This window comes from Alternaria arbusti (genome assembly GCF_024043155.1).
Source record: "Alternaria arbusti strain BMP 1465 chromosome Unknown scaffold_3, whole genome shotgun sequence".
NCBI lineage: Eukaryota > Fungi > Ascomycota > Dothideomycetes > Pleosporales > Pleosporaceae > Alternaria > Alternaria arbusti.
Window position 1 is genome coordinate 255359 of NW_026249943.1, and position 23015 is coordinate 278373.

The following is a 23015-nucleotide window of genomic DNA, read 5'->3' on the forward strand; positions in this document are numbered from 1 at the left end:
TCACTCATCAGCCCAAAATCAAAAGCACTAAAAGCGCGGAGGCATAACGGCGACTCATATCTGCGTCGACAATCTCAAGGTCAGTCTGACCGGTGCGTATGCTAAATAAGCCTTCGCTCATCGCCTGTTCAGTAATCACGCGAACAACCAGGAGGCAAGCAACTTATACCTGGAATCTGCCGTTTGACAGGCGTCAATCCCAGACGACCTCTACTTTCGTTCCAGAAGTCTCATCGAATACGCGCCAATAAGCTTAGCTGGAAACAAGATCCTGATTATCAAATCACTACCCAGTCTGCCCAAATATGCGGGTGCCATCAAGGCTGCATGTCGGCGGATAGTAAAGGAGGGTCTCACCGCTCTCGAACAAGATAGCGTTTACAATACAAACCCGATTATATAAACGGACAATATTGACTGAAAGCTGTCTGAACCCCAGAGCGCCGATACTAATGAGGCTTGCAGGAATATGCAACACTCATGGCTCATACAACAGCAACGGTCGTGTAGCACAGGACACTGACATACAGCAATGGTCAACGACGCTCTCTGTTCAATCTCGCGCTCGTGCACAATGCCAATTGTATTGTTACGCGCCTCATGGCCTTGCTCTCAATGCGCCCAGGCGAGCCACCAAGTACATTGATACCAGAACACATCCTTGATTATGGCAGAATTGAAACTCAATCGTTAGACTCTTTCCACGTTGGCCATGTGTCTCCGCTGGTCAATATAGATCATCGATTCCACCGTGCGCGAACGTTTAGGGCCCGTAGGGCGGTTCTTGCTGTATTGCTTCCCCTCAAAAAGCAATTAGGTTCTGTCGATACCGAGACAAGCAAGTGACACTGCGTTAGCGCTGCCTGACATAACCAAGGAGACGCGTCCGCCTGCCAACATCAAACGGAGATTACGTTCGTCCGAGATTCGCCTTGTTCAGGGTTCCGTTGTGCACCGCCCCATGTTACGACCGGCGGAAAGTGGAAAGTTGACGGTCCTCAACAGACTGGAAATCACCGGCATTTGTACAACAGATAGCCGCTGCTCGGATGGTCCGGATGGCTGGAATGACGACAAGGGTTTGTACGATAGGATAACGGGTACCGAAGACGCGAGAGTGCATGGCAGGCGTAAGGAGGATCCCGAGCGATCTCTCGTCCGAAAGCAGTAAGCTGTCGATCGCGGACCAACATAAGCGTTTTCGACGGGCAGCCGCAATCTTGCTTTACGACCACCAGAATCACGCAAAGACTGCGCATCGAGCGCAGAAGCTGCCTCGTCACGACAACCACCGCATGTCTGCTTCCATTGAGGACGGTGATAGTGGGCGGATTTCTTGGCAACACCCTCATCCGTGGCCGTCCGGGCTGTGATGTCATATTCAACATTGAGAAAAGCAGTCTCGGCGCCCAGTGTTGTCGCACTAATTGCGGCCTCGAACAAATACGCATCGAGCATGCTGAACTTGGATCCGCTCACTTTGAGTCCGGCCCGCGTAGCGCACGCACGCCCCAATCATCTACTGCGGCGAAGGACGAATCTCAATCCACAGGCCCAGCCATCTCGTCCGAGGCCATGGCAGATGGTGCAAGACTAACCGCGGCCATGGGGAGATTCCGCTATCCGGGGTGCTATGACAACATAGGTCCAAACGTGGCTAACAATTGATATATGTTAGATAGTCGCAGGTGAGCACCAGCAATACATCATCGACGCCGACGTTACTCGCCATCACTTGCCGTTGAAAATCACCATGGCTGACCACCAGTCCCACGGCGAGACTTTCATGTCGAGTACGTCGCAGTCACATCAAACACATTTCAGCTCTTCCACCCAATCGGGGTCAGGAACCCAGACTCCTCCCCACGGCGTCACGCGAACTACTTCTGGTCGTCCGACCTACTTCCCAGATGGTCATGCTCACGGCACCCACGGAGTCTTCTCATCACACTCCTACACGCATGAATCATCGACCACACATGAAACATCGGCCGGCGCAGGCTTGTTTAACTCCACCGATGGCACTGAATCCCAGCACAGGCAAGAGGAAGTCGTGCCGCTCGAGAAAGTCAACACATCGAGCTCCTCGGATTCTTCAGACACGCGGTTAGGATCTAATGGACAAGCCCCCAAAGTCAAGCGAACCGGCACTTCATCCTCTTACGAAGATGCAGCCCCAGGCACTCTTCAACGCCGGGTCACGCGGGCCGAGATCGACGACGACGGCAGGCAGGAGTTGGCGCGCATCTTCACCTCACAGTCAAAAGTGACTCAGCAGATGAGCATTGCGCAGCCAAACGATCCCCGTGTGGACCCCTCCAACGAGGCTTTTGATCTCAGCAGGTTTTTGAACATGTTCCGGAACCAGCTGGAGGGCGAGGGCATCGAAATGAAGAAGGTCAACGTTGTGTACAAGAACCTGGACGTCTTTGGTTCGGGCAAGGCTCTGCAGCTTCAGAGCACTGTTTCAGACATGTTCATGGCACCCTTCCGAGCTAAGGAATTCTTTGGCAAGTCAGAACGCAAGCAGATTCTCCACAGCTTCGACGGTATCATACGAGCTGGCGAGCTGTGTGTTGTCCTTGGCCGTCCCGGCTCTGGTTGCTCCACGCTTCTCAAGGCTCTCACTGGAGAGCTTCATGGTTTGGACACGGATGACTCGGTCATCCACTACAACGGCATTCCCCAGGAGCGTATGCGCAAGGAGTTCAAGGGAGAGACAGTGTACAACCAGGAAGTCGACAAGCACTTTCCCCATCTGACTGTAGGCCAGACACTGGAGTTCGCCGCGGCTGTCAGGACACCATCGAACCGACCCGGCGGAGCGAACCGCGATGAGTTCGCTCAATTCATGGCAAAGGTCGTCATGGCCGTGCTCGGGCTGAGCCACACATACAACACCAAGGTCGGAAACGATTTCGTTCGTGGTGTGTCAGGTGGAGAGAGGAAGCGAGTCTCCGTAGCTGAGATGCTACTCGCCGGCGCTCCATTTGCGGCATGGGATAACTCGACACGAGGATTGGACTCAGCTACTGCGTTGAAGTTTGTCAAGGCTCTGAGGGTCGGTTCCGACTTGGCTGGAGGTGCTGCTGCGGTGGCTATCTACCAGGCTAGTCAAAGCGTGTACGACTGCTTTGACAAAGCTGCTGTTCTTTACGAAGGTCGCCAGATCTACTTCGGACCCGCCAATGAGGCCAAGGACTTCTTTGAGCGTCAAGGATGGTAAGAATTCCAATATGACGAGTCATCTAAAAACAACTAACGCACAACAGGTACTGCCCCCCTCGTCAAACCGCTGGAGACTTCCTCACAGCCGTTACCAACCCACAAGAAAGGCAAGCCAAAGAGGGCATGGAAAACAAGGTGCCTCGCACACCCGAAGACTTTGAGAAGTACTGGCGCGAGTCCCCTGAGTACCAGTCGCTTCTTGAGGAGATCAAGGACTTCGAAGCAGAGAACCCAGTCAACGAGCACGGCACTCTCGAGCAACTACGCCAGCAGAAGAACTACATCCAGGCTAAACACGCTCGTCCCAAGTCACCTTACCTCATCAGCGTCCCGATGCAGATCAAGCTCAACACTCGACGAGCGTACCAACGCATCTGGGGTGACATTGCATCTACTGCAACACAAGCTGGTCTCAATGTCGTCATCGCTCTCATCGTCGGTTCCATCTACTTCGGTCACTCTACAGGTTCCAGCTCGTTCCAAGGTCGCGGAGCAGTCATTTTCCTGGCCATTCTCTTCAACGCTCTTACGTCCATCGGTGAAATCGCAGGTCTCTACGCCCAGCGCCCTATCGTCGAGAAGCACAACTCTTACGCCTTCTATCATCCGTCTACTGAAGCCATAGCTGGTATTGTTGCCGATATACCTGTCAAGTTCATCCAGGCAGTCGTCTTCAACATCATTCTGTACTTCCTGGCCCAACTGCGGTACACTGCAGGACAGTTCTTCTTGTTCTTCGTGGTTACTTACATGGCAACCTTCGTCATGGCAGCTATCTTCCGAACGACTGCTGCTGTTACCAAGACTGCATCGCAAGCCATGGCAGGCGCCGGTGTCTTGGTCCTCATTCTGGTCATCTACACTGGTTTCGTCATCCGCATCCCCGAAATGCCTGACTGGTTCGGCTGGATTCGCTGGATCAATCCAATCTTCTACGCATTCGAGATCTTGCTTGCAAACGAGTTCCACGGAGTCGACTTTCCCTGCGATGCCTTCATCCCGTCAGGACCTGGATACGCACAAACTGGCAACTCATTCATTTGCAACACACAGGGTGCAGTCGCCGGACAGACGTTCATCAACGGTGACAGCTACATCGAAGTCTCATACTCCTACTCTTGGAGCCATGTGTGGCGCAACTTTGGTATCCTCTGGGCTTTCCTCATCTTCTTTATGGTCACCTACTTCGTCGCTGTTGAGGTCAACTCTTCCACATCCAACACTGCCGAGCAACTCGTCTTCCGTCGTGGACATGTTCCCGCATACATGCAGCCTGGTGGCAAGGGTTCCGATGAGGAGTCTGGAGAGACGCAGACAGGAGAGCATGAAGGTGCTGGTGATGTCAGCGCCATTGAGGAGCAAAAGGGTGTCTTCACGTGGCGCGACGTTGTCTACGACATTGAGATTAAGGGCGAGCCACGTCGTCTGCTCGACCATGTCTCCGGTTTCGTCAAGCCTGGATCAATGACTGCTCTTATGGGTGTCTCGGGAGCTGGCAAGACCACGCTCTTGGATGCTCTGGCTCAGCGGACCACAATGGGAGTCATCACTGGAGACATGTTTGTGAACGGCAAGCCTCTCGATCCTGCTTTCCAACGCTCAACCGGTTACGTGCAACAACAGTAAGTTTTCCAGCTTATGTCTGTCTTATCACAAGTACTAACTATTTCAGGGATCTTCATCTCGAGACTTCGACTGTCCGTGAAGCGCTACAATTCTCTGCCATGCTACGCCAGCCAAAGTCTGTTAGCAAGAAGGAAAAGCATGAATACGTCGAAGAAGTCATCAAGATGCTGAACATGTCCGACTTTGCGGAAGCCGTTGTTGGTGTGCCTGGCGAGGGTTTGAACGTTGAACAACGCAAGCTTCTGACAATTGGTGTTGAGCTTGCCGCGAAGCCCAAGCTGTTGCTCTTCCTTGATGAACCCACCTCCGGTCTTGATTCACAGGTCAGTTCCGTCGCATTATCCCGTATGAAATCATGATTGCTAACTTCCGCGCAGAGTTCCTGGTCTATCATCGCCTTCCTCCGCAAGCTCAGCTCCGCTGGCCAAGCCATTCTCTGCACCATCCATCAGCCCAGCGCTATCCTCTTCCAAGAGTTCGACCGTCTTCTCTTCCTTGCCCGCGGCGGAAAGACCGTCTACTTCGGCGAGCTTGGCGAGAACTCCCAAACACTCCTCGACTACTTCCAGAACAACGGCGCACGCAAGTGCGGTGAAGACGAGAACCCAGCTGAATACATGCTGGAAATTGTCAACGCCGGCAAGAACGACAACGGCCAGGACTGGTACGACGTCTGGAGAGAAAGCGAAGAAGCTAAGGGCGTCCAAAGGGATATCGACCAACTCCACGAGGCCAAGAAGAGCGAGGAACTCAACATTGCAGCCGAAACCGGTGGCGGCGAGTTCGCCATGCCATTGACCACGCAAATCATCGAATGCACATATCGAGCCTTCCAGCAGTACTGGCGCATGCCCGGCTACGTCATGGCTAAATTCGGTCTCTGCGCCATCGCGGGTCTCTTCATCGGTTTCTCTTTCTACAAGGCCAACACGAGTTTAGCAGGCATGCAGACGATCATCTTCTCGGTCTTCATGCTTACTACCATCTTCTCGTCGCTTGTACAGCAGATCCAACCCCTGTTCGTCACCCAACGCTCTCTCTACGAGTCGCGCGAGAGGCCATCCAAGGCATACAGCTGGATCGCCTTCATGATCGCCAACATCGTTGTGGAGATTCCCTACGGCATCATCGCCGGTGTCTTCATGTTTGTGACATTCTACTACCCCGTCGTTGGTGTGAGCCAATCCAGCGAACGCCAGGGCTTGGTCCTGTTGTTCTGCATGCAACTCCTCATCTACACATCCACCTTCGCCGACATGACTATCGCAGCGCTTCCCGACGCCGAGACAGCGTCTGGCCTCGTCTCTCTCCTTACTCTCATGAGCATCCTCTTCAACGGTGTCCTGCAGCCTCCGGACCAACTCCCCGGCTTCTGGCTCTTCATGTACCGCTGCAGTCCCTTCACATACTGGATCGGCGGCATGGTCTCCACCATGCTCTCCGGCCGCCAAGTCGTCTGCAGCGAACGCGAAGTCTCCGTCTTCGACCCCCCAGCCGGCCAAACATGCGGTGCCTACCTCGCCGACTACGCTGCCGTCGCCGGCGGCACCATCCAGAACCCAGATGCGACTGCAGGCTGCAACTACTGTTCCCTTGCCAACGCGGACCAGTTCTTGGCCGGCTCTTCGATCTACTACGGCGAAAGGTGGAGGAACTTTGGCATCATTTTTGCTTTCATCGGGTTCAACGCCGCTATTGCTGTTCTCACTTACTACCTCTTCCGCGTTGCCAAGCTTAGCTCGTTTAAGAGCTTCTTCCATAAGAACAAGAAGGGTGCGAAGGCGAAAGGTACAGCAGATAAGGCACAGGAGGGTGCTAAGAAGGCGGCGCAGCAGGGTGGACACCCTGGTGAGAGGAGTGGGGAGAAGGATGCTGGTACTGCTTGAGCGTTTTGAAAAGTAGTCGTTGATGTTTTTTGAGCGATTTGTTTCTTTCTCTTTCGTATGCATAGATGCTTTGGGTTATATTGTTTAATCAGTAGTTAATATCAGATTTTGATCTTCAGTCATTCAGCCCGTGGTTTCTCGGTGAAAACGAGCAAAGTGAGTCCATCTCGAACGTGCCTGAAGTTTTCACACTCCAGTGGTAGTTGACAAGGCTGACAGTATCATCATAGAGATGATAAACGAGACGAAACAAGGAAGTGGTCTACCTTGCTGCTCGAGGGCGCGACGGCAACGCGTGAGGAAGGCGCAGGCGCCTGGGTCACGGGATCACGCGTCGTCGCTCTTTCCTCGACAGCCAACATTGCAGCCTGGTTTCCCATATGACGTGTGACGAAACGCGTACCCTCTTCTGATCTCATGTCGCGTTCTCTCGTCTTCACTTCCTCACTCACCTCCCGCAGCAAAAGTCAGCCCAGTCAACAGTTCTCTCCAGTAGTCCACCTTGACTGCTTGCTTCTATCAACCGCACAGCTTCAATTCTCTGTACGCAACTACTACAAGCATCGATCCTTCAAGATGGGTGCCTGGGGATACTGTAATTGACAAGCATACTTCAACCAAATACCTCATCGACTAACACCATGCCAGGTCTCTTCCAGTCAGACCACGACTTCGAAATCGTCGAAGCTCTCGATACTGAAGCCGGTCTCTTTCCACTCATGGAAGCCGCTCAGGCCAGGGCTCGAGCTCAAGGCAAGTCTGAGGAAGAAGCAGGACGCTGCTGTGCATACAGCACCTACGCCCCCTACTGCTCTCACCCCAAACTCATCCGCAATCACCTCGACTCCGGTATCCTCGTCGACATGATCGCTACGAAGGAGGCGAAGATGCTCGCTGGTCCTGTCGGCCTCAAGGAGAAGTGGTTCGGAAACTGGGGACCGGATCCCACCTACGTCTACGTCCTTCTCGGTGCTTGTGCCATGACTCTCGGATGCAAGCTCCCCGCTGCCTACATCACCATGCTCAAGAAGGTCTACACTAAAGGTGGTCTCATGCCTGCTGCGCAGGGCCAGATGAAGAAGGCGCTTTTCGGTCCGAACGGCTACAAGAACGGAGTTCCTTACGATTTCGAATCCAAGAGCATCACCGAAGAGGCCAACGCTAGACCCTCTGAGCCCGACAACGGAATGGGTTTTCAGATGATGAATGTTCCTGGCCCAGGAGGTCTCTTCAGCACTGGCATGACAGATTCATCAACTTCGCTTGTCGTCAAGGAGCTCCGCGAGCAGTTCAACAAGCCGGACCTGTGCGGCGGATGTGGCGTCAAGGCTAAAGCTGGAGGTGACGCCCTGCTTGCTTGTGCCAAGTGCAAGAACCGCAAGTATTGCTCCACTGAGTGTCAGAAGAAGCACTGGAAGATTCACAAGAAGGTCTGCGAGCCTGCCGATGTCTTATTGTAAGCTGGTGGCTTCCACACGTAAGAGGGTTTTCGGGAGTGTGTGCGATGCATACGCAAGATGGTGCCACGGCTATGCCGGCGCATTTACAGGAGCAGAATGTGACAGTCACACGGCGAAGCAGTCTGACTCTCATCTGTTGTTACTAATTAATGTATGCGAAATGAGACGAAATACAATCACGACCCACAAGCTACATCCATGTAATCAAGAACATCGCTGCAGTGACTTGGGGAACATGGCCATAAGGAGACTATTGAGAAAGCAGTATTCATAACACATGGTGATTCGACAAGAAATACAACCCTCGTTGAACCCAACAGGATGCGCCCTTGACCAATATCTACTCTCACCATCCCACATCAACCCCATGACACTCTAACAATACCCAATAACCCACCCATCTAAACACCCACCCTCCAACAGATCAAGCATCTCGACCTTCCTTGCGAGACCTATCAACAGCATCCCTATTCACTCCATCCTACCAAGCAAACATGCACTTATTATTCAACAGCCTCGCCCCCAACATATCATACTCATACCGACTAATCCAGCCATCATTGCCATGCCCGCTCAACCGCCCAAACACACTCCCCCCCTTCCACGCCACAACCTGAGGATCAAAGTCCCTTGGCGGCGGCCCCACAAGAATCTCTTTACCATACCCAGGACGCAACTCACGGAGTCTCATCTCGAGGAACTCGCGTAGACCGGGTGTTTTGGAAGCCCCGCCAACGAGCATGATGCCACCAAAGAAGTCGCGCAGTTTGCGGTCGTCGCCGCGGGCGCCTTGGGAGAGGGATTCGAGGATCGCGGCGTCGAGCGAGTGGATGGGGAGGATGGCGTCGCGGGCTTCGGCTAGCTTGGTCTTTTCGTGGATGGGGTCGCGGAAGAGGAGGGGGGCGCCGTCTGTGTCGCCCATGGGGGTGTCGCGGTCCGGGTTGGGCGTGTTGCTGCCTTCGGGGCCTGGGGAGCCTGCGACGGAGGAGCGGGGTGTGCCCTCGTTGTCGTTGAGGCGGCCGAGGAGGTTGAAGGGGTTTGGTTGGGGGCGTTGGGGTGTTGAGGCGGGTGCTGTGTTGTTCACGGCTTCTGGCGCGCCGTTGATGGTGGGTACGACGGGTTTACCGGCTGCGGCTTCGATGATGGCGATTTGTGCTTGTGAGATGGGGTCGTTGGGTGAGCCGTCGTAGAGATCGACTGAGCGAGGCACGACCTTTCTCCTGTTCTCTAGTTTCCGGGCATTCTCGAAGATTGAGGGCTTGAAGAAACCCTGAATTCGTTAGCAGGGTCCATCTTACATGATTATTGAGTTACTAACCATGACAGAGAGCATAGTCTCGTCGTACGTCTTGAAAGTGTACTTCCTTGTGTCTTGGCCCGAAGCGCGAAGATGGAAGTCCCACGTTTGTACCGTGACCGAGCCCTCATCCATAGAGCAGAACTTCTGCTTCAGCTCCTCGGCAAGCAGGAAGTCGTATCTCCGCTTCAGGTTCATGTCGGCATAGGGAAAATGCCCGTAGAGCATCATCTTGATGAAGGTTTCCGTCACATCAGCTCCGCCCATCTTGAGGTTGACACGGGACTCCTCGGCACAAAGGCCCTCGTCAACGCAACAGATCGATGTCTTCTGAGCACCGATATCGACTACGCAGGCAACACCATAGCCAGCACCGAATGTAGCCGAAAGCGACTCTTGCTGCAGGCAGACCTTTCCAAGGCCAAGATCCCGCATGAGGATATCTAGTATCATCGTGACGTATTGTCGCTCGTAGAGGTCTGGTATGATAAAGACGCACTTGTAGTTGACAAGGTCTTTTAACCTGGTGATACCAAGTTGATTCCGGAAAGCCTCTTCTAATATCTTGGAGAGATCATGGTAGATCTGATTACGGTCGCGATAGTCCTTCTCATTGAAAGTGCCGTTCCGTATAGGCCAGAACAGCTTGTATCGTGGGTTGGATCTCTCGGGTATCCGCAGCGCATCGTGCCCAGTGAAGAAGTCCGGTGCCTTCTTGGGATCTGCAGGTAGTTCTGTCCACTCGATGCGGTTGATGTCGTTGTGTTCGGAGATGATGTCTGGGGGTGATTTTCGGTTGAAGTTGATTACGAGGTCTTTCGAGTTGGGTAGCACTCGTCGCTTGTTGGATCGCATCCTCGTCCTAAGTTCGGATGACATGGCCATGTACTGATCGGCAAACTGGTCGCAAGTTAGCACCACCCGTGGGACTAGAATTGGAATACTCACATCCTCTCCAAACCACTTCTCAGGCAGGGCATCCGCCGGCACGGCGCCTTCGACCTTCATTCGCTTGGGGCTAGGCTCTCCCTCATCCTCCTCGTCCTCACTCTCCTTCCATTTGCGCGCGATGACCATAGGCACAGTCTTCGGGAGTGCGTCCGATCCAAGGCCTATCCTCAAGTTCTGGCTGCCAGGATGTATCACGATGAGCTTGGAGATATCGGTCCTTGATGCGAAGGAAACCTCGGCATCTTCCATTGTCTCGTCCGCAACCTGTGGTGTCGCTCCTTCCGTTGCCGGTACACCCAACGCGCGTGCGCGATCCTTGTCCCTGGCTTCCTGTACTATGCGCGCCCTCTCTTCATCCTTGGGGTATCGTACGGCGAGGAACTGTTCGTCGCGCTTGAGGAACTCGGTGTAGTAGTTCTTTTGGTTGATCATGCCAACTTGGGGCCATGTCGTGAGGTCCATGTTGTTGTCCGTTCGCTCCAGGCCTGCAGGCTTGTTAGTTACCATGTTTGCGCTGTGGTGTCCCGATGCCGTACCCTCTTCCCTCAATTGGGCTCTGCCCGATTTCTTTCCGACCATATTGCCGATTTATTCAGATGCGTCTGGCGATTGAGAGGGTCGTGAAGTCGCGGTAGCTTTCGCAGGGTTACGTGAGCGTAGGCGGTGTCCGAATCTCGAAGGCGATCAATGCCGTCGTGTCGGCGGGATGGCCCTGGTGCGCGCACACCGATCTATGCTGGAAGAGTCGTGTTAGGGCCGTGCAATAGCGGAAGTCGACCGTGGGTGTAGCCGTCTTGGGAGAGGCTCGTTGGCGATGCCGCTCGTCTGAGTGATGGTGAAGGCTAGCCTGAGGTTGTTCGTCGCGGTCGCGCGTCTGGTGATTGGATCGCGAAGCTACCTAGGTACGCGCACGACCCCTGGCCCTTAGAACCATCCATCACTTCCACCAGCTCGTCATCATTCCCACAACACTCGCGGCAATGGAGGCGATCGCTGAGAAGCACGCGGGCTTCATCTCCCGCCTGACGAAGCTTCTCGATCTCTTCGTCACGATGCGCTACATATCTTCATCTGATATCATTCGCCCACCTCACTCTTCCGAGACCGTCGCAACTTCCATCTTCGAGAAGATAGGCCTGGATTCTGAGGTCATTCAGTTGATTAGATTAATCCCTGCAATGCGCAGCGAAATCGTCGAAGGGTGGCAGTGGTTCGGCGTCGAACTGACTCCCCGCTCAAAAGCCGTGACATACTTCGCCGACTCCGGTGACACAGATTTCGTCGAGGATCTGCGGTGGGGTGAAAGGTACCATGACGAGAATACCAAGCTGCTGCCACCTCATATGTTGAGGTTGACAAGTGGTGATACCTATAGCGGGCATTACGGTACTGACTTGATCTATGATACACAGGACCGTATGTCAATTACTTGCAAGCAGATAGATTGAACGTTCACCGAATGCAGAAACGATAATGGAGTGGTCTTCAGTTGGACCTGACCGCAACGAATGGGAGAAAGCACCTAGGAGACCGGCAGAGAATGTGCTTGATGAAATCATCTCAAAGTTTCAAAGCCTAGAATGGGTTCCGTATTACGATCCCCACGATGATCACGATCCACCGGCGCGAAAAATCTTGGAAGATCCTATTATTATCCAGAACCTTTTTCCTGGAGGCATTCGTCTCCCTACTGAGACGGCCGCCGCGATTCAGTATATGAGACAGCACCATGGCTCAGATGGTGCTGATGGGTGGCGACGGAGGATCAATCGTTTCCGAGCGTGGCAGAAGATCTACCGCGACTGTGGATGGGGCTCGGAGGCATTTGACGGCGAAGCCTTCGAACTGAAAAGAGCAGATTTTATTGTGGCTTTAGAAGAGCTCGAGGATATGGAATTGGGGGTACGCAATCGCTCGTGGGCTATTTCTGTCGGTGCACAGCAGGTAGTTGGAGTAGATGCTCCCACGTTGGAGCAAGTTACTGCACGGCTTGATCACTTCCTTGTGCAAGCTGCTGGAGAGCTCGCTGTTTGAAGTCGCTGCAGCCATCGCCGAACCTATGCCGGTCCATATCACTTGTAATTCAAGAAGTACTCATATAATCAAGTATTCATTTCCTTGTGATGTCTCTATCTGCTTTAGAGGGCTGTCGCACTGCTGCTTCATGCAAGAAAATTCTGAACAGGTCTGCAGACTCCACTCAGATAAAGTAAGTGAACTAGAAAGACTTTTCAGTAATACAGGCTCCATGGTGATCAGTCTTTTCCTAAGTTGATGTGCTGCCATGATTATGTACATATCGTGTCAATCGTGAAAATACTCTACACACTGCATCGTAACACCGTCGCACATGTGCTTAAGAGTTTCCGTCCCGATAAACCATACCGCTATCCAAGAGGAGTAGCTACGCCTCCCTAGATAAGCCAGGTAGCAGCCAGTACGCCGAAGAACAAGGCAATGAACGAGGCCCTATTATCTCCAGCCTGACCCTTCTTAGTTTCAGTGGCCGCAGCAGTTGTGGTGTCTGAGGCATGGATAGTGCCCGAGGCGTGGTCAGAGGCATGGCGGGTGACCGTGGAGGTAACAGTCATCGTGGACTCTTCATCCCTTGCGTTCAGCGTGGGGAAGATGCCGGGGGTGTAGCTGATAGCGGTACCGTTCGCGAAAGGTGGAGCATGATGACCACCCGACGGTAAACGCGCCATCGAAGACGTGGAAGCAGCCGAAGATGTGGAATCCAACGCAGACGAGGAAGCCGCCGAAGACGTCGAAGGTGACCAAGACGTGGAAGCCACCGAAGACGAGCTGCTAACAGTATGGCTAGGGAACAATCCAACCGACCTGCTCGTGCTAGATGATGGCGGACCGACGGACGACACTATTGATGGTAGCTCGGTGCGAGAAGCCGACGACGTTCCGCCCGAGACATGAGAGGATTTGACATCGGTAGGGAGGACCGCGGTGAAAGACCAAGTGATGGACGGGGGAGGAAGAGATGACAACGTAGAGCTGGGAGCGACCTTGGTGACTGATCTAGTGACGGTAACTTGGACGGTTGACTGGATGATCACGGTGGTAGTGGGCTCCTCTGCGGGAGGACCTCCAACGTCCGAAGTGGCTGAGACGGGTTTGTGGGGGAGAGGCTGCACTGAGGGAGCAGTTCCGACGTCCGAGGTAGGAGCGGGAGCGGGAGCAACGCTAGAGGTCAGGCTCTGATCACCCGTCACAGTGGTTGTCCTGGTGGTAGTGACGGTGACAGTAGACGGACCTTCGGTCTTCTCGGGACACAGATAGGTGAGGGTAGTCTCATAGCCACGTAGCAGTACTGCATCTGTGCAGAGCTTTGGGAGCTCGGCGCAGTGGTCGTCACGTGCAGCTACATCATGAGCGAGAACGTGGTTGATAGCGGGATTCCACTGGACAGACTCCGCGGCAGCGCCTGCTACATTTCCGTTAGTCAGACTGATATAGTGGGTAAGCGCGCTGGTTGGAGACTGTTTACCGGCAACTGCGACAACGGTGAGTGCGCGTACAGTGTTCATCTTGGAGGGCGAACGTTTGTATCGGAAGGAGCGACTGGGGTTGAAGTGGGTAGAGGGAAGTAGCGAGTGTGAGTAGCGAAAAGAATGTGGAATGGATCAAATACTTCAACGAGCGTGGTGAGGTGAGTGGAAGCTGATGATTGCAAAAGAGGTAAATGTTTTGTTGTTATGAGAGCGATTGCGGTCAACGGCACTAGCTCCATTGGCCCTTGAGCAGCCAATAGCGTCGAGGGCAATTACTGGGACGAGTGAATGGGAGATTGATGTGCGTTTGCACTCGCGCTTGCTCTGCTCTCCACTGCTGCTGGTGGGATCGCGCGAGTGACGTCATTTTCGTGAACCGATGCCGCTTTATAGAGGCGTTTACAGTTAGAGGCTGTTTGGGGTGGTGAATGAACGGATACGGTGAGGGAACAGAACGTTTTGGTCTAGGATCAGAAAGCTAAGTCCGAAGCCCGGCAACCATCCACCATCAGCACTGGCAGAATAAAGATCGTTCTGTGGCAACGAAGCTTCTCCATTCTGTAAAGAGGTCTCCTCAGTCCCCATATAGCTCCATTAAGTGGTTCAGCATCTTCCGCTGTAATTCGAGGAGCTGCTCTTTTGATATCTTACCGCCCGCCGGCGTCGGCTGCGAGTCGGTGACTTCTGTCGGGTCGTAGCTAGAGCCAACTACCAGATGTGGCTTTACACCAAAGAATGGAACACCTAAGACTTTGAGTGATGATGTTTGTGAGTCGACCATAGCTTTGGAAGCTCGGTATACCTTGGCGTCATATTGGTCCAGTTCCTCTTTCTCACGCTCTGGTGTCTGTGCCGCGTCAGTAATCATCCATCAGCACAAGTGTACTTGAACGTACACGAAGCGCGGGTGTATTTTCCAAGAGACCTGGTAGAGACCTGCGAACGTTAGTCACACATCATGAGAAACGTCTTGTGACGTACAGTGCAGCTCGATGAGTCCGTTCGTTCTCCCGCTTGAATTTGTGTTCATCAATCAGATTCTTGCGTCCAGCCTCCCAAGACTTGACATTTGACTCTTGATCTTTCATCAACTGACCATTTCGTAAGCATTGCACGTGGGTTCGTAAGAGACGTATGCCTTACCTTGCGAACTGCAGGAGCAAAGTCTGGGTTCTGGGACGCTATCTTGCTCACACAGCGGAGACCTTGTTTCCATTCCGTGATGGTAGAAGGATCGATGAACGGAGAAGAAACCCTGTCTTGTGGTTTGGGAGGTGGCTGTCGATGTTGAGGAGGCGCGCGACCAGCCAGACGAGGGTCAGCTGGTGGCTGATACGGAGCACTTTGCTGATTTGGATATGCCTGTTGGGGCTCGGGGTACCCCTGGTGACTTTGGTAGGGCTCGTATGGCTGTTGTTGATCTTGAACTGGCTGGGCGTCCGGTTTCGGCAGGTTCGCAAGTGTAGCCAAAATTTGTGCCAGATCCAGGTTCTGATTGACGTTCTCCGCCATGTCTGCGACAATAGCGTGAATGCACGATTTGATGGTGTTGAAGGGACTCTCCAATGCTAAGATATCGGAAGAGCGGTGTTAATTGAAGGCGGGCACGTTGGATCATGGCGTGTGTTGTTTGCGCTCAGATCAAGGACATTGCAAGGAAAGAAGCAATCTTTGGCCTGCAATGCCCATACTGAGCTCTGCTGCCCTCTCGAATAAACTCGTCAGCGAGCTCTCGATCCGCACACGAAGAAGATTTGATAAGTAGTTCAGCGGTATGGTTGACGATGTACGTTAGCGGGCAGATGGGCGGAAATCTCCGCATCGAACCCTAGTCCATCTCGACTTTTGGAAATCATCGAATCATTCGTTCTCCCGCTCCGCCGTCTTCACGACATCGTCCTCCCACAACACTTCCCCTCCGAGTGCTCTTCCCACTTCCGCCTACCATGTCGAAATCACCGAAAGAGTCAACGCGATTTACAGCCACCGGAGTATGGGCGCACACAAGACCTGGCGGGCGGGCAACGACGCTGCAATTCGCGGATCCCGCACCGAAAAACGAAACGCCACAACAGAAGGTCAAGCGGTTACGAGAGGCTGCAAACAGGGCAAAGATGGCGCAGGTGACGAGGTGGGATTACATGTACTTGTACGGCAGAATGGCGGCGGATGCGGCGCATAGATTTACCGTCTACGGCTTGATATTTGCAACGGGTATGTGGGCACCAAGTAGCCAATGGCTGCACTGGTCATTGGGTAAGAACGATGCTAACTGTCTGAACAGGTTGCGTCGGTGTCCTCGCAGTCTTCTCAATAGGCGACATGATCGTCTACAACCGACGGAAACGAGCAATCTACTTCGCCGAAGAGGAACGAGTCCAGGCCAGGATCCTCGAAGCCGCCCGCAATGCTGTCGCAGCAGGAACAGCCTCACCTGCACAAGCCGCTCTTGTCACGGGTATCGCCGAGGAGCAAGAAGCAATGGAGAGGAAGAAGGCAGAGCGAAAGGCGCCCTCCAAGCTGCTGTGGTGGCTGCACGGCGACTGGAAGGAGGACCAAGCAATCGCAGAGCAGAGAAAGCTGGCGGTGGAGGAGATTAAGCGGCAAGAATCCCAAGGCAACTCAAACCTAGGCATCGCTGCTGCGGTACAAGAGGCCAGGGCGAACGACACAACATCCACATTCACATCGTCGACACCAGTAGTCGGAGGGCCGCTAGACAACACAGCGGAGAAGGCAGTGCACAAGGTGGAGGAGACGGGCAAGGGATGGTTTGGATTCATGAAGGGTGGATCGAAGAAAGAGTAGAGGAAGGACAGCGGAGAAGGAAGCCAGACGCTTCAGTGTACTATATACGACCTCAGCCTGTACATTGCTGTCACATTAGATGTATGCATGATGGAGTTCTTCAGCAGTTATGAAGGAGTCAACGATCATCTTGGGTATATTCGCTTCGTGTTCATATTGTACATTCAATGCATTTTCAAGCAATTTCCAGTGTTGCAACTCGCTAGTTCCCTTGACCAGCCACTGGGATGTAACTTCGACGTTCCCGTGCACGCTGCTTCCAGTCAGTTCCCGATCGAGTCGGCCTCGCTCATCTACACGTACCTCTCTCCATCCCTCAACATAAGGCCGCAATGCCGCCCACCCCAAGAGCCCCACCGTCGCTCCAATGAAGACAAACACAACTGCCTGGTCTTTGGCAGAATCTCTCTGGAAGCATGTTGTAAGCACGTTCTCCTCTTTCTCTCCTGCGCAGACGCCATAACCTAGGCAGAATTGGCGGGTGCAATCGTTACATGTCTTTTTGGAGGCGCGGGGTTTCAATTCGAGGGCGGCGGGGTTCTTCGTGCTGGGCGCGTCGAGGGCTATGATGGTACTATTGCCTTTGCAGGTACATTTGCAGAACGACGTACGCGCTATGAGATGTCAATAAGTGCCTGAATACGAAGAAAAGGGTAACGTACAGGCTGCAAGGGACAGGGAGAGAGATGATAGAAAAGTAAGGAGAAGGAAGAGGAGGTATGGCGGTTTCCGCATCGTGGTGGCGACAAGGATAGATATTGTGTTGAATCTGTACAAGCGACGGATCAATTGCAGTGCCAACAAGATGTCAATCTGATGTGGTTCTAGACGTCTATCGCGCGAGGAACATGATAATGGTCACAGTGGAGCTCCAAACCTCCGCCCGCATACACGCTACGACCAGACAGCTGGGTCCCTTGTCGCGCTAAGCATTTTCCTTTCCCCTCCGGCCCCGACACCTCTACACGACGCTTACAGGCGTCGCTCAAGTTCGTAGCCCGTATTATTTGCTCTAGACGCCCTGGAGTCTTTGCGCACAGTCATCTCCACCTGTCGCACGCGCGCGAACCTGCGACCCAATGCCAGCAGCACAAGCGCCTAACCCTTCCGAAGCGCAACCCGAAAGCAAGGTCGTCCGCCTGCACATTACGCCTTTCCGCCCCGACCTGCTCAAGGTCTACGTCGCGCCGTCTGTCCTCCCCTCTGCGCAGAATATCTCGTACCATACCGTCGCGACCTTCCCCGACAAAGGTTTCGGCTACGTAGAGCTACCCGAACCCGAAGCTCAAAAGATCAAGAAGAAGCTCAACGGCACAATCCTGAGAGGCGCAAAAGTGCGGATAGAGATGGCGAAACCTGAGAAGCGCAAAGCTCTGGCAGAGGCTGACGCGGCGAAGGAGGTGGCGGATACCGAACGCCCCTCGAAGCGCGCGAAGAAAGAGAAAAAAGAAAAGAAGGAGAAGAAAGAGAAGAAGAAGAGGGAGCAGGGCGTGCTGGAAGGTGTAGAGCTGCCAGACGACAGGAAAGTCAAGCGCGGCTGGACTGAGCCGTCGAAGAAGGACAGGAAGGACAAGAAGGATAAGAAAGACAAAAAGGACAAGCGTGACAAGGACGAGAAGAAGGAGCGGAAACCTTCCAAGTACACCAAGGATGCTGAGCTGCTCTTCAAGGCGAAGCTGACACCCGTGGCTGCGACCGAAGTTGCGCACAAGGACGAGAAGAAGGTGAAGAAGGAGAAAAAGGAAAAGAACAAGTCGAAGATAAATGAGGTGGTGGTTCACGAGTTCGAGAAGAACATCAAGACTCCCAGCTTCCTGAAGCAGCCACAGGTCGCCCTGTCAACGAAGCCTGCAGTCGACTACGTCAATGGTCAGGGCTGGGTTGACGAGGACGGTGTCGTTGTTGAGCCTGAGACTGGCAAGGCCAAGGCCAGGCGAGCTCTGGAGCTGGTAGACGCGCCCTCAGAGGCTCAAAGAGCCTGGATCGACGGAACAGGCAAATCCTCCACGCCTGCGACTACGAAGGATAAGAAGAACAAGAAGAAAGCTACTCCTCCGCCATCTGATTCTGAGTCCGAGGACGACGATTCATCAGTAGTTTCGTCTTCTTCTGAAGATGAGGACTCTTCCGACTCCGAGTCAGAGTCAGAATCAGAAGCCGAATCATCTGCATCTTCTCCCGCTCGACCTGTCGAAAGCAGGAAAACGCCCGAAGTCCAGCCAACTACATCATCCGAGAAAGAAGTCCACCCCCTCGAAGCGCTGTTCAAACGCGCAAAGCCCGCAGATGGCACAACCTCAACTCCCACCAAGAAGCTCACTCCAATCGACACATCCTTCAGCTTCTTCGACAACAACGAAGACACAATGGAAGTCGACGGCGAGCGCGGTCAGCCCATCGACGAAGCCCCCACTACACCCTTCACTCAACGAGACATTGAATGGCGCGGCCTCCGCAGCGCGGCACCCACCCCCGACACCGCCGGCCTCGGCCGCCGCTTCTCCTTCGACTGGCGCAAGAACAGCCAAGAAGCCGACGACGACGAGGACATGGGCGACGTTGACTCCCTCGCCGAGCAACGCCTATCTCAGAATACGCGCGCAAATGCCAAAGCCAAGCTAGCTGAGGTCGCGGAAGAAGATGAAGAGGACGAGGAAGAGAATGCAGCGGCTGCTGGCGGTAAAGAAGAGAAGCCGGAGAGCGAGTTTAAAAAGTGGTTCTGGGAAAACCGGGGTGATTTGAATCGTGCGTGGAAGAAGAGGAGACGGGATGCGTTGAAGGCGAAGCGGCATAGTGAGAATAGGAAGATGACTGGTAGTAGGAGGGTTTGAGGAGCGGTTTAGGGGACTGTGGTGGCTTAGTCTTTACGTTTGCGCGCTTCAACATGTTCATGAATTGGGGTAGCTACGAGAACGAAAGACGGGAAGGGAAGTTATCCTTTCCATTCGTAAAACCAAGACAGGGAACTTGTCTCTGAATCAAGACCTCCACGTTATCGTACAGCCATCCCCCTCAAAGATCCAGTTCCCGTGTGTACGCCTCGAACCAGAACGCCTACCTCACATCTCTCCGTATAGCTAAACATCAACCCCCTTAAACATAACACACCTCCCACCCTCCCTATCTCCACCGACCCAACTACTCTTCCTCCCCTCCCCACCACACGCCTCCTCCGCCCTCGTCAGCAATGTCCCCTCTCTGACCATATCTAGAGCTTCAGACTCATGACCCTGGCTCGACGTCGTGGACGAGTCACTCGGTATGCTGCAGAAGGGGGCGCCTATCATGCCTTTCTCCGTTGCGGTGATGATGTCGGTGGGTATATGTGGGAGAGGCGGTCGTTGTGGTGCGGATGATATGGTCGAAGGGTTGGAGGATGGGGGTGGGGGAGGGGAGGCGGAAGCACGACGGTGGGTTGAGGCATTATGCTCCGTCGTTGTTGTTGGTGCTGTAGGTGTCTCTACTGGTTTCGATGGGAAAGCTGAGTTTCCTGTTAGCATGTCGATACATCATTCTCCAAGTCTAGATAGTTACATCGGCCGGGATATGTTATCCATGTACATACCATCGCTTCCGGAATCAACGTGCTGGCTACTCCTCCCCCTCTTCTTCTCCCCAAAGCTACTCAATCGATCGCGTAGATTGAATAGCCAATTCATATTGTACGACGGCTCTGAGAGTAGGTGTTCTGTTCCTGATTTCTTAACAAACATGATCGGTCTGGATATTGGATACAAGTTAAATCGTACCTGGTAGTAGTAACAGCAGCCTCGCGCAATGATATATATGCAATATCTCAGAATCCGTAAACTCAATAAATCAACCTCGAAACGCAGTCGAAAGTTGAATGCTCCACACTCTCAGTATATATCCCGACCCCGAAATACCCCGACTGATGCAGTCCCGCCCCCATTAAAGGCTGAAAGCTGTTCTGTTCCACCTTCAAACAAATGACGTATCGCGGGCGCCTTACTCTCACTCTTACTTGCTTATCTGCTTACCTTTCACGCCCCCATGCCCACGCCCGTGCCGTGGCGCCTCGTCCCTTCTACCACATCACATCACGTCACGTCACAACAAACGAGGCATTAAACACACCCAACCTCTCGCAAAATCACGCCACAAATGTATCCCGCACTTACGTATATCACGCCTTCCCCCTCTTCACATGCGCACATCCCGCGCTGCTGATCTGCCGTCAGAAGGGGACAACGAGATCGACGCTGGGATACTGTTCCGTTAGGTGCATATCGTGAGGATCAGCGGCGTTAGTCGTCTAGCCCTGGATGGATCTACGGATATCCCGTGATGCCGTGTTGGGGGGAAAGAAGCAACGTTTGTGATAAGGGGATGGATGGATAGAATGGTAATGGGCGGAGTAAAGGAGATTCGGGGTTGTTATCTCTGCGATCGCATCAAAAATAGTCTTTTGTTTAGCTTGATTGATTGATTGATTGATTGATGAGAATGGTAGAATTAGAATAAAATGTCCGCCCGTATGGATGCCGAATGGCATAGCATAGCATGCCTGATCGCTCAAACTCCATGTCGACAAGTAAAGATATGGCGGGAACTCTCTTGTTCCATCCCGTCGCGCATGCAACGTGAGCCTGGCCTGCGCTATTAACAATCCTTCTCACGGATACCCTACAAACACATCTCCTTCACCCTATTCACAGCTTTATTGGGGGACCCCTGCCGTCTCATTAGCAGCTGCTTGCACAGTATCAGAAGCATTGCCAACCCCGCTGCTCTGCGACTGCGGTGCACCCCTCCGACCCCTCTGACCGTCAGCGGCGTCATTGCCGCCCCTGATCATGCGCTCCAAATCACGGATGCGCTGTTTCAAGGCCTCGTTTTCCTTTTTGACCTCCTCCAGCTCCGCCTTGTGTTGTGCCACCTCTTCGTAGCGTGGGGTGCTGACGACGCTCGAGCTGCGGTGGTCGCGCTGGGCAGCATCGCTCGCCGCAGGCTGGGAGGAGATGGAGTAACGGTGTGGAACGTGGCCTGGTGGTAGGCCGCTGCGGGAGACGCTCGAGGAGCTGCGGTGGCGGCGTGAGGATGTGGGATGCATAGGTCCGGTGTGAGCTTCAGCGTGTGCGACAGAGGAGTCGGCGGCGCTGGACATGGACGTGTTGGAGGCTACAGACGCCGAGTGTGCGCGCAGAGCCGAGAGTTCTCGCGTCAGACGGTTGACGACTGCTTCTTGCTCCTTCTCGAGCTCAAGGTGCAGCTCTGCTTGTGTCATAGGGCGCGGGTGTCTCATCGGAACGCCTGCTGAGTCGACGCTCGCCTGGACGTAGCCGCTCGCGCTGGGGCTGAGAGGCGGAAAGCCATGTACATGATGTGATGCTGACTGGGGCGGTGGTAAGGTACCGCCAGGCGATGCGAGAGGCAGCGGCGGGGGGCCCATCTGCGATGCTCGCCTAGAGCCCGGTGTCGATGCCTGACGTGACGATGTCTGACGTGACAAGGAGCCTGAAGCTGGCTGCGTGCTCGAAGTGTTGCCTGTGTTGGTTGGCACCTTGCTCAGATCCGGAGCCATCGTGCTTGTCTGGGTGCGAGTCGCGCTGGGTGTGGTGGGCGTGGAGGCGCTGATGACCCGTAGGAGACGCTCTGTCTTGGAATGTTTATCGAAGAAGCAGCTGGTGACCAGTCGTGGAGGCGAGACTGATCTCAATTACTGGTCGTTGTTGTGGTGGTTCCGAGTACTTGGATGGGAGGAAAGTGCATCAGCGGAGCGCACGAGCGACCGAGAGGGGCAGGGACATTCACTTCATCGCGCCATGATCATTCCGGACGTGCTTGCTCCGAACGATGCGCTTTAACCGGAATTGCTTGTCAATCATCGTTTGGATGGTGTTGGTCGGACAGAAGCGAAGATTACGGCAGAGCAGCCATGTCCACTCAATGCGCTAGCATCTACCAGTCTGCTACGAAGGCTGAACCCTTGTTTCCCCACACGATGTGACGATGTCAAGCTGAAGCTACAAACATTCACACATCCACGTCGCGTCCACTTATTGATACGTATTTGAAATCTGCAAGTTTGTTTGGTATTCTTCAACTCATTGCTCGTTCGCTCATCCTGTCCATCCTCCGGCCCGCTCGTCGCGCACGGCGGGCGGTGTCCAGTCGTAGAAGATCGCGACCTGGACCCTATCTTCGCCTTCCCCATGCCTAAGCGTATCTTTAGATTTTGCAAACACGCTTTTGGATACCCATGAAACCCTCCAACTCCAAGCGCAATGCT

At 53.8% G+C, this 23015-nt stretch overlaps 9 protein-coding genes across 9 annotated transcripts; 5 read left to right on the forward strand and 4 right to left on the reverse strand.

Moving 5' to 3' along the window:
• Window positions 1-1753: 1753 nt before the first annotated feature.
• Window positions 1754-6740, forward strand: J4E86_002702 (uncharacterized protein; the record flags this gene model as incomplete). Its single annotated transcript, XM_051443260.1, has 4 exons — window positions 1754-3222; window positions 3273-4850; window positions 4901-5177; window positions 5232-6740. The coding sequence occupies 4 exons, from the start codon at window positions 1754-1756 to the stop codon at window positions 6738-6740; spliced, it is 4833 nt and encodes a 1610-aa protein (XP_051304755.1).
• Window positions 6741-7381: 641 nt separating this feature from the next.
• Window positions 7382-8200, forward strand: J4E86_002703 (uncharacterized protein; the record flags this gene model as incomplete). Its single annotated transcript, XM_051443261.1, has 1 exon — window positions 7382-8200. The coding sequence occupies one exon, from the start codon at window positions 7382-7384 to the stop codon at window positions 8198-8200; it is 819 nt and encodes a 272-aa protein (XP_051304756.1).
• A 481-nt stretch (window positions 8201-8681) lies between these two features.
• Window positions 8682-11027, reverse strand: J4E86_002704 (uncharacterized protein; the record flags this gene model as incomplete). The annotated part of the gene is made up of 4 exons (XM_051443262.1): window positions 8682-9470; window positions 9519-10397; window positions 10446-10933; window positions 10985-11027. The coding sequence occupies 4 exons, from the start codon at window positions 11025-11027 to the stop codon at window positions 8682-8684; spliced, it is 2199 nt and encodes a 732-aa protein (XP_051304757.1).
• A 401-nt stretch (window positions 11028-11428) lies between these two features.
• On the forward strand, window positions 11429-12482 carry J4E86_002705 (uncharacterized protein; the record flags this gene model as incomplete). Its single annotated transcript, XM_051443263.1, has 2 exons — window positions 11429-11864; window positions 11914-12482. The coding sequence occupies 2 exons, from the start codon at window positions 11429-11431 to the stop codon at window positions 12480-12482; spliced, it is 1005 nt and encodes a 334-aa protein (XP_051304758.1).
• Window positions 12483-13049: 567 nt separating this feature from the next.
• On the reverse strand, window positions 13050-13990 carry J4E86_002706 (uncharacterized protein; the record flags this gene model as incomplete). Its single annotated transcript, XM_051443264.1, has 2 exons — window positions 13050-13253; window positions 13319-13990. The coding sequence occupies 2 exons, from the start codon at window positions 13988-13990 to the stop codon at window positions 13050-13052; spliced, it is 876 nt and encodes a 291-aa protein (XP_051304759.1).
• A 538-nt stretch (window positions 13991-14528) lies between these two features.
• J4E86_002707 (uncharacterized protein) lies at window positions 14529-15466 on the reverse strand (the record flags this gene model as incomplete). The annotated part of the gene is made up of 4 exons (XM_051443265.1): window positions 14529-14801; window positions 14851-14890; window positions 14936-15045; window positions 15098-15466. 4 exons carry the CDS (start codon window positions 15464-15466, stop codon window positions 14529-14531), a joined length of 792 nt encoding a protein of 263 aa, XP_051304760.1.
• A 434-nt stretch (window positions 15467-15900) lies between these two features.
• J4E86_002708 (uncharacterized protein) lies at window positions 15901-16762 on the forward strand (the record flags this gene model as incomplete). The annotated part of the gene is made up of 2 exons (XM_051443266.1): window positions 15901-16168; window positions 16239-16762. 2 exons carry the CDS (start codon window positions 15901-15903, stop codon window positions 16760-16762), a joined length of 792 nt encoding a protein of 263 aa, XP_051304761.1.
• A 1079-nt stretch (window positions 16763-17841) lies between these two features.
• On the forward strand, window positions 17842-19593 carry J4E86_002709 (uncharacterized protein; the record flags this gene model as incomplete). The annotated part of the gene is made up of 1 exon (XM_051443267.1): window positions 17842-19593. One exon carries the CDS (start codon window positions 17842-17844, stop codon window positions 19591-19593), a length of 1752 nt encoding a protein of 583 aa, XP_051304762.1.
• A 1850-nt stretch (window positions 19594-21443) lies between these two features.
• On the reverse strand, window positions 21444-22307 carry J4E86_002710 (uncharacterized protein; the record flags this gene model as incomplete). Its single annotated transcript, XM_051443268.1, has 1 exon — window positions 21444-22307. One exon carries the CDS (start codon window positions 22305-22307, stop codon window positions 21444-21446), a length of 864 nt encoding a protein of 287 aa, XP_051304763.1.
• Window positions 22308-23015: the final 708 nt, after the last annotated feature.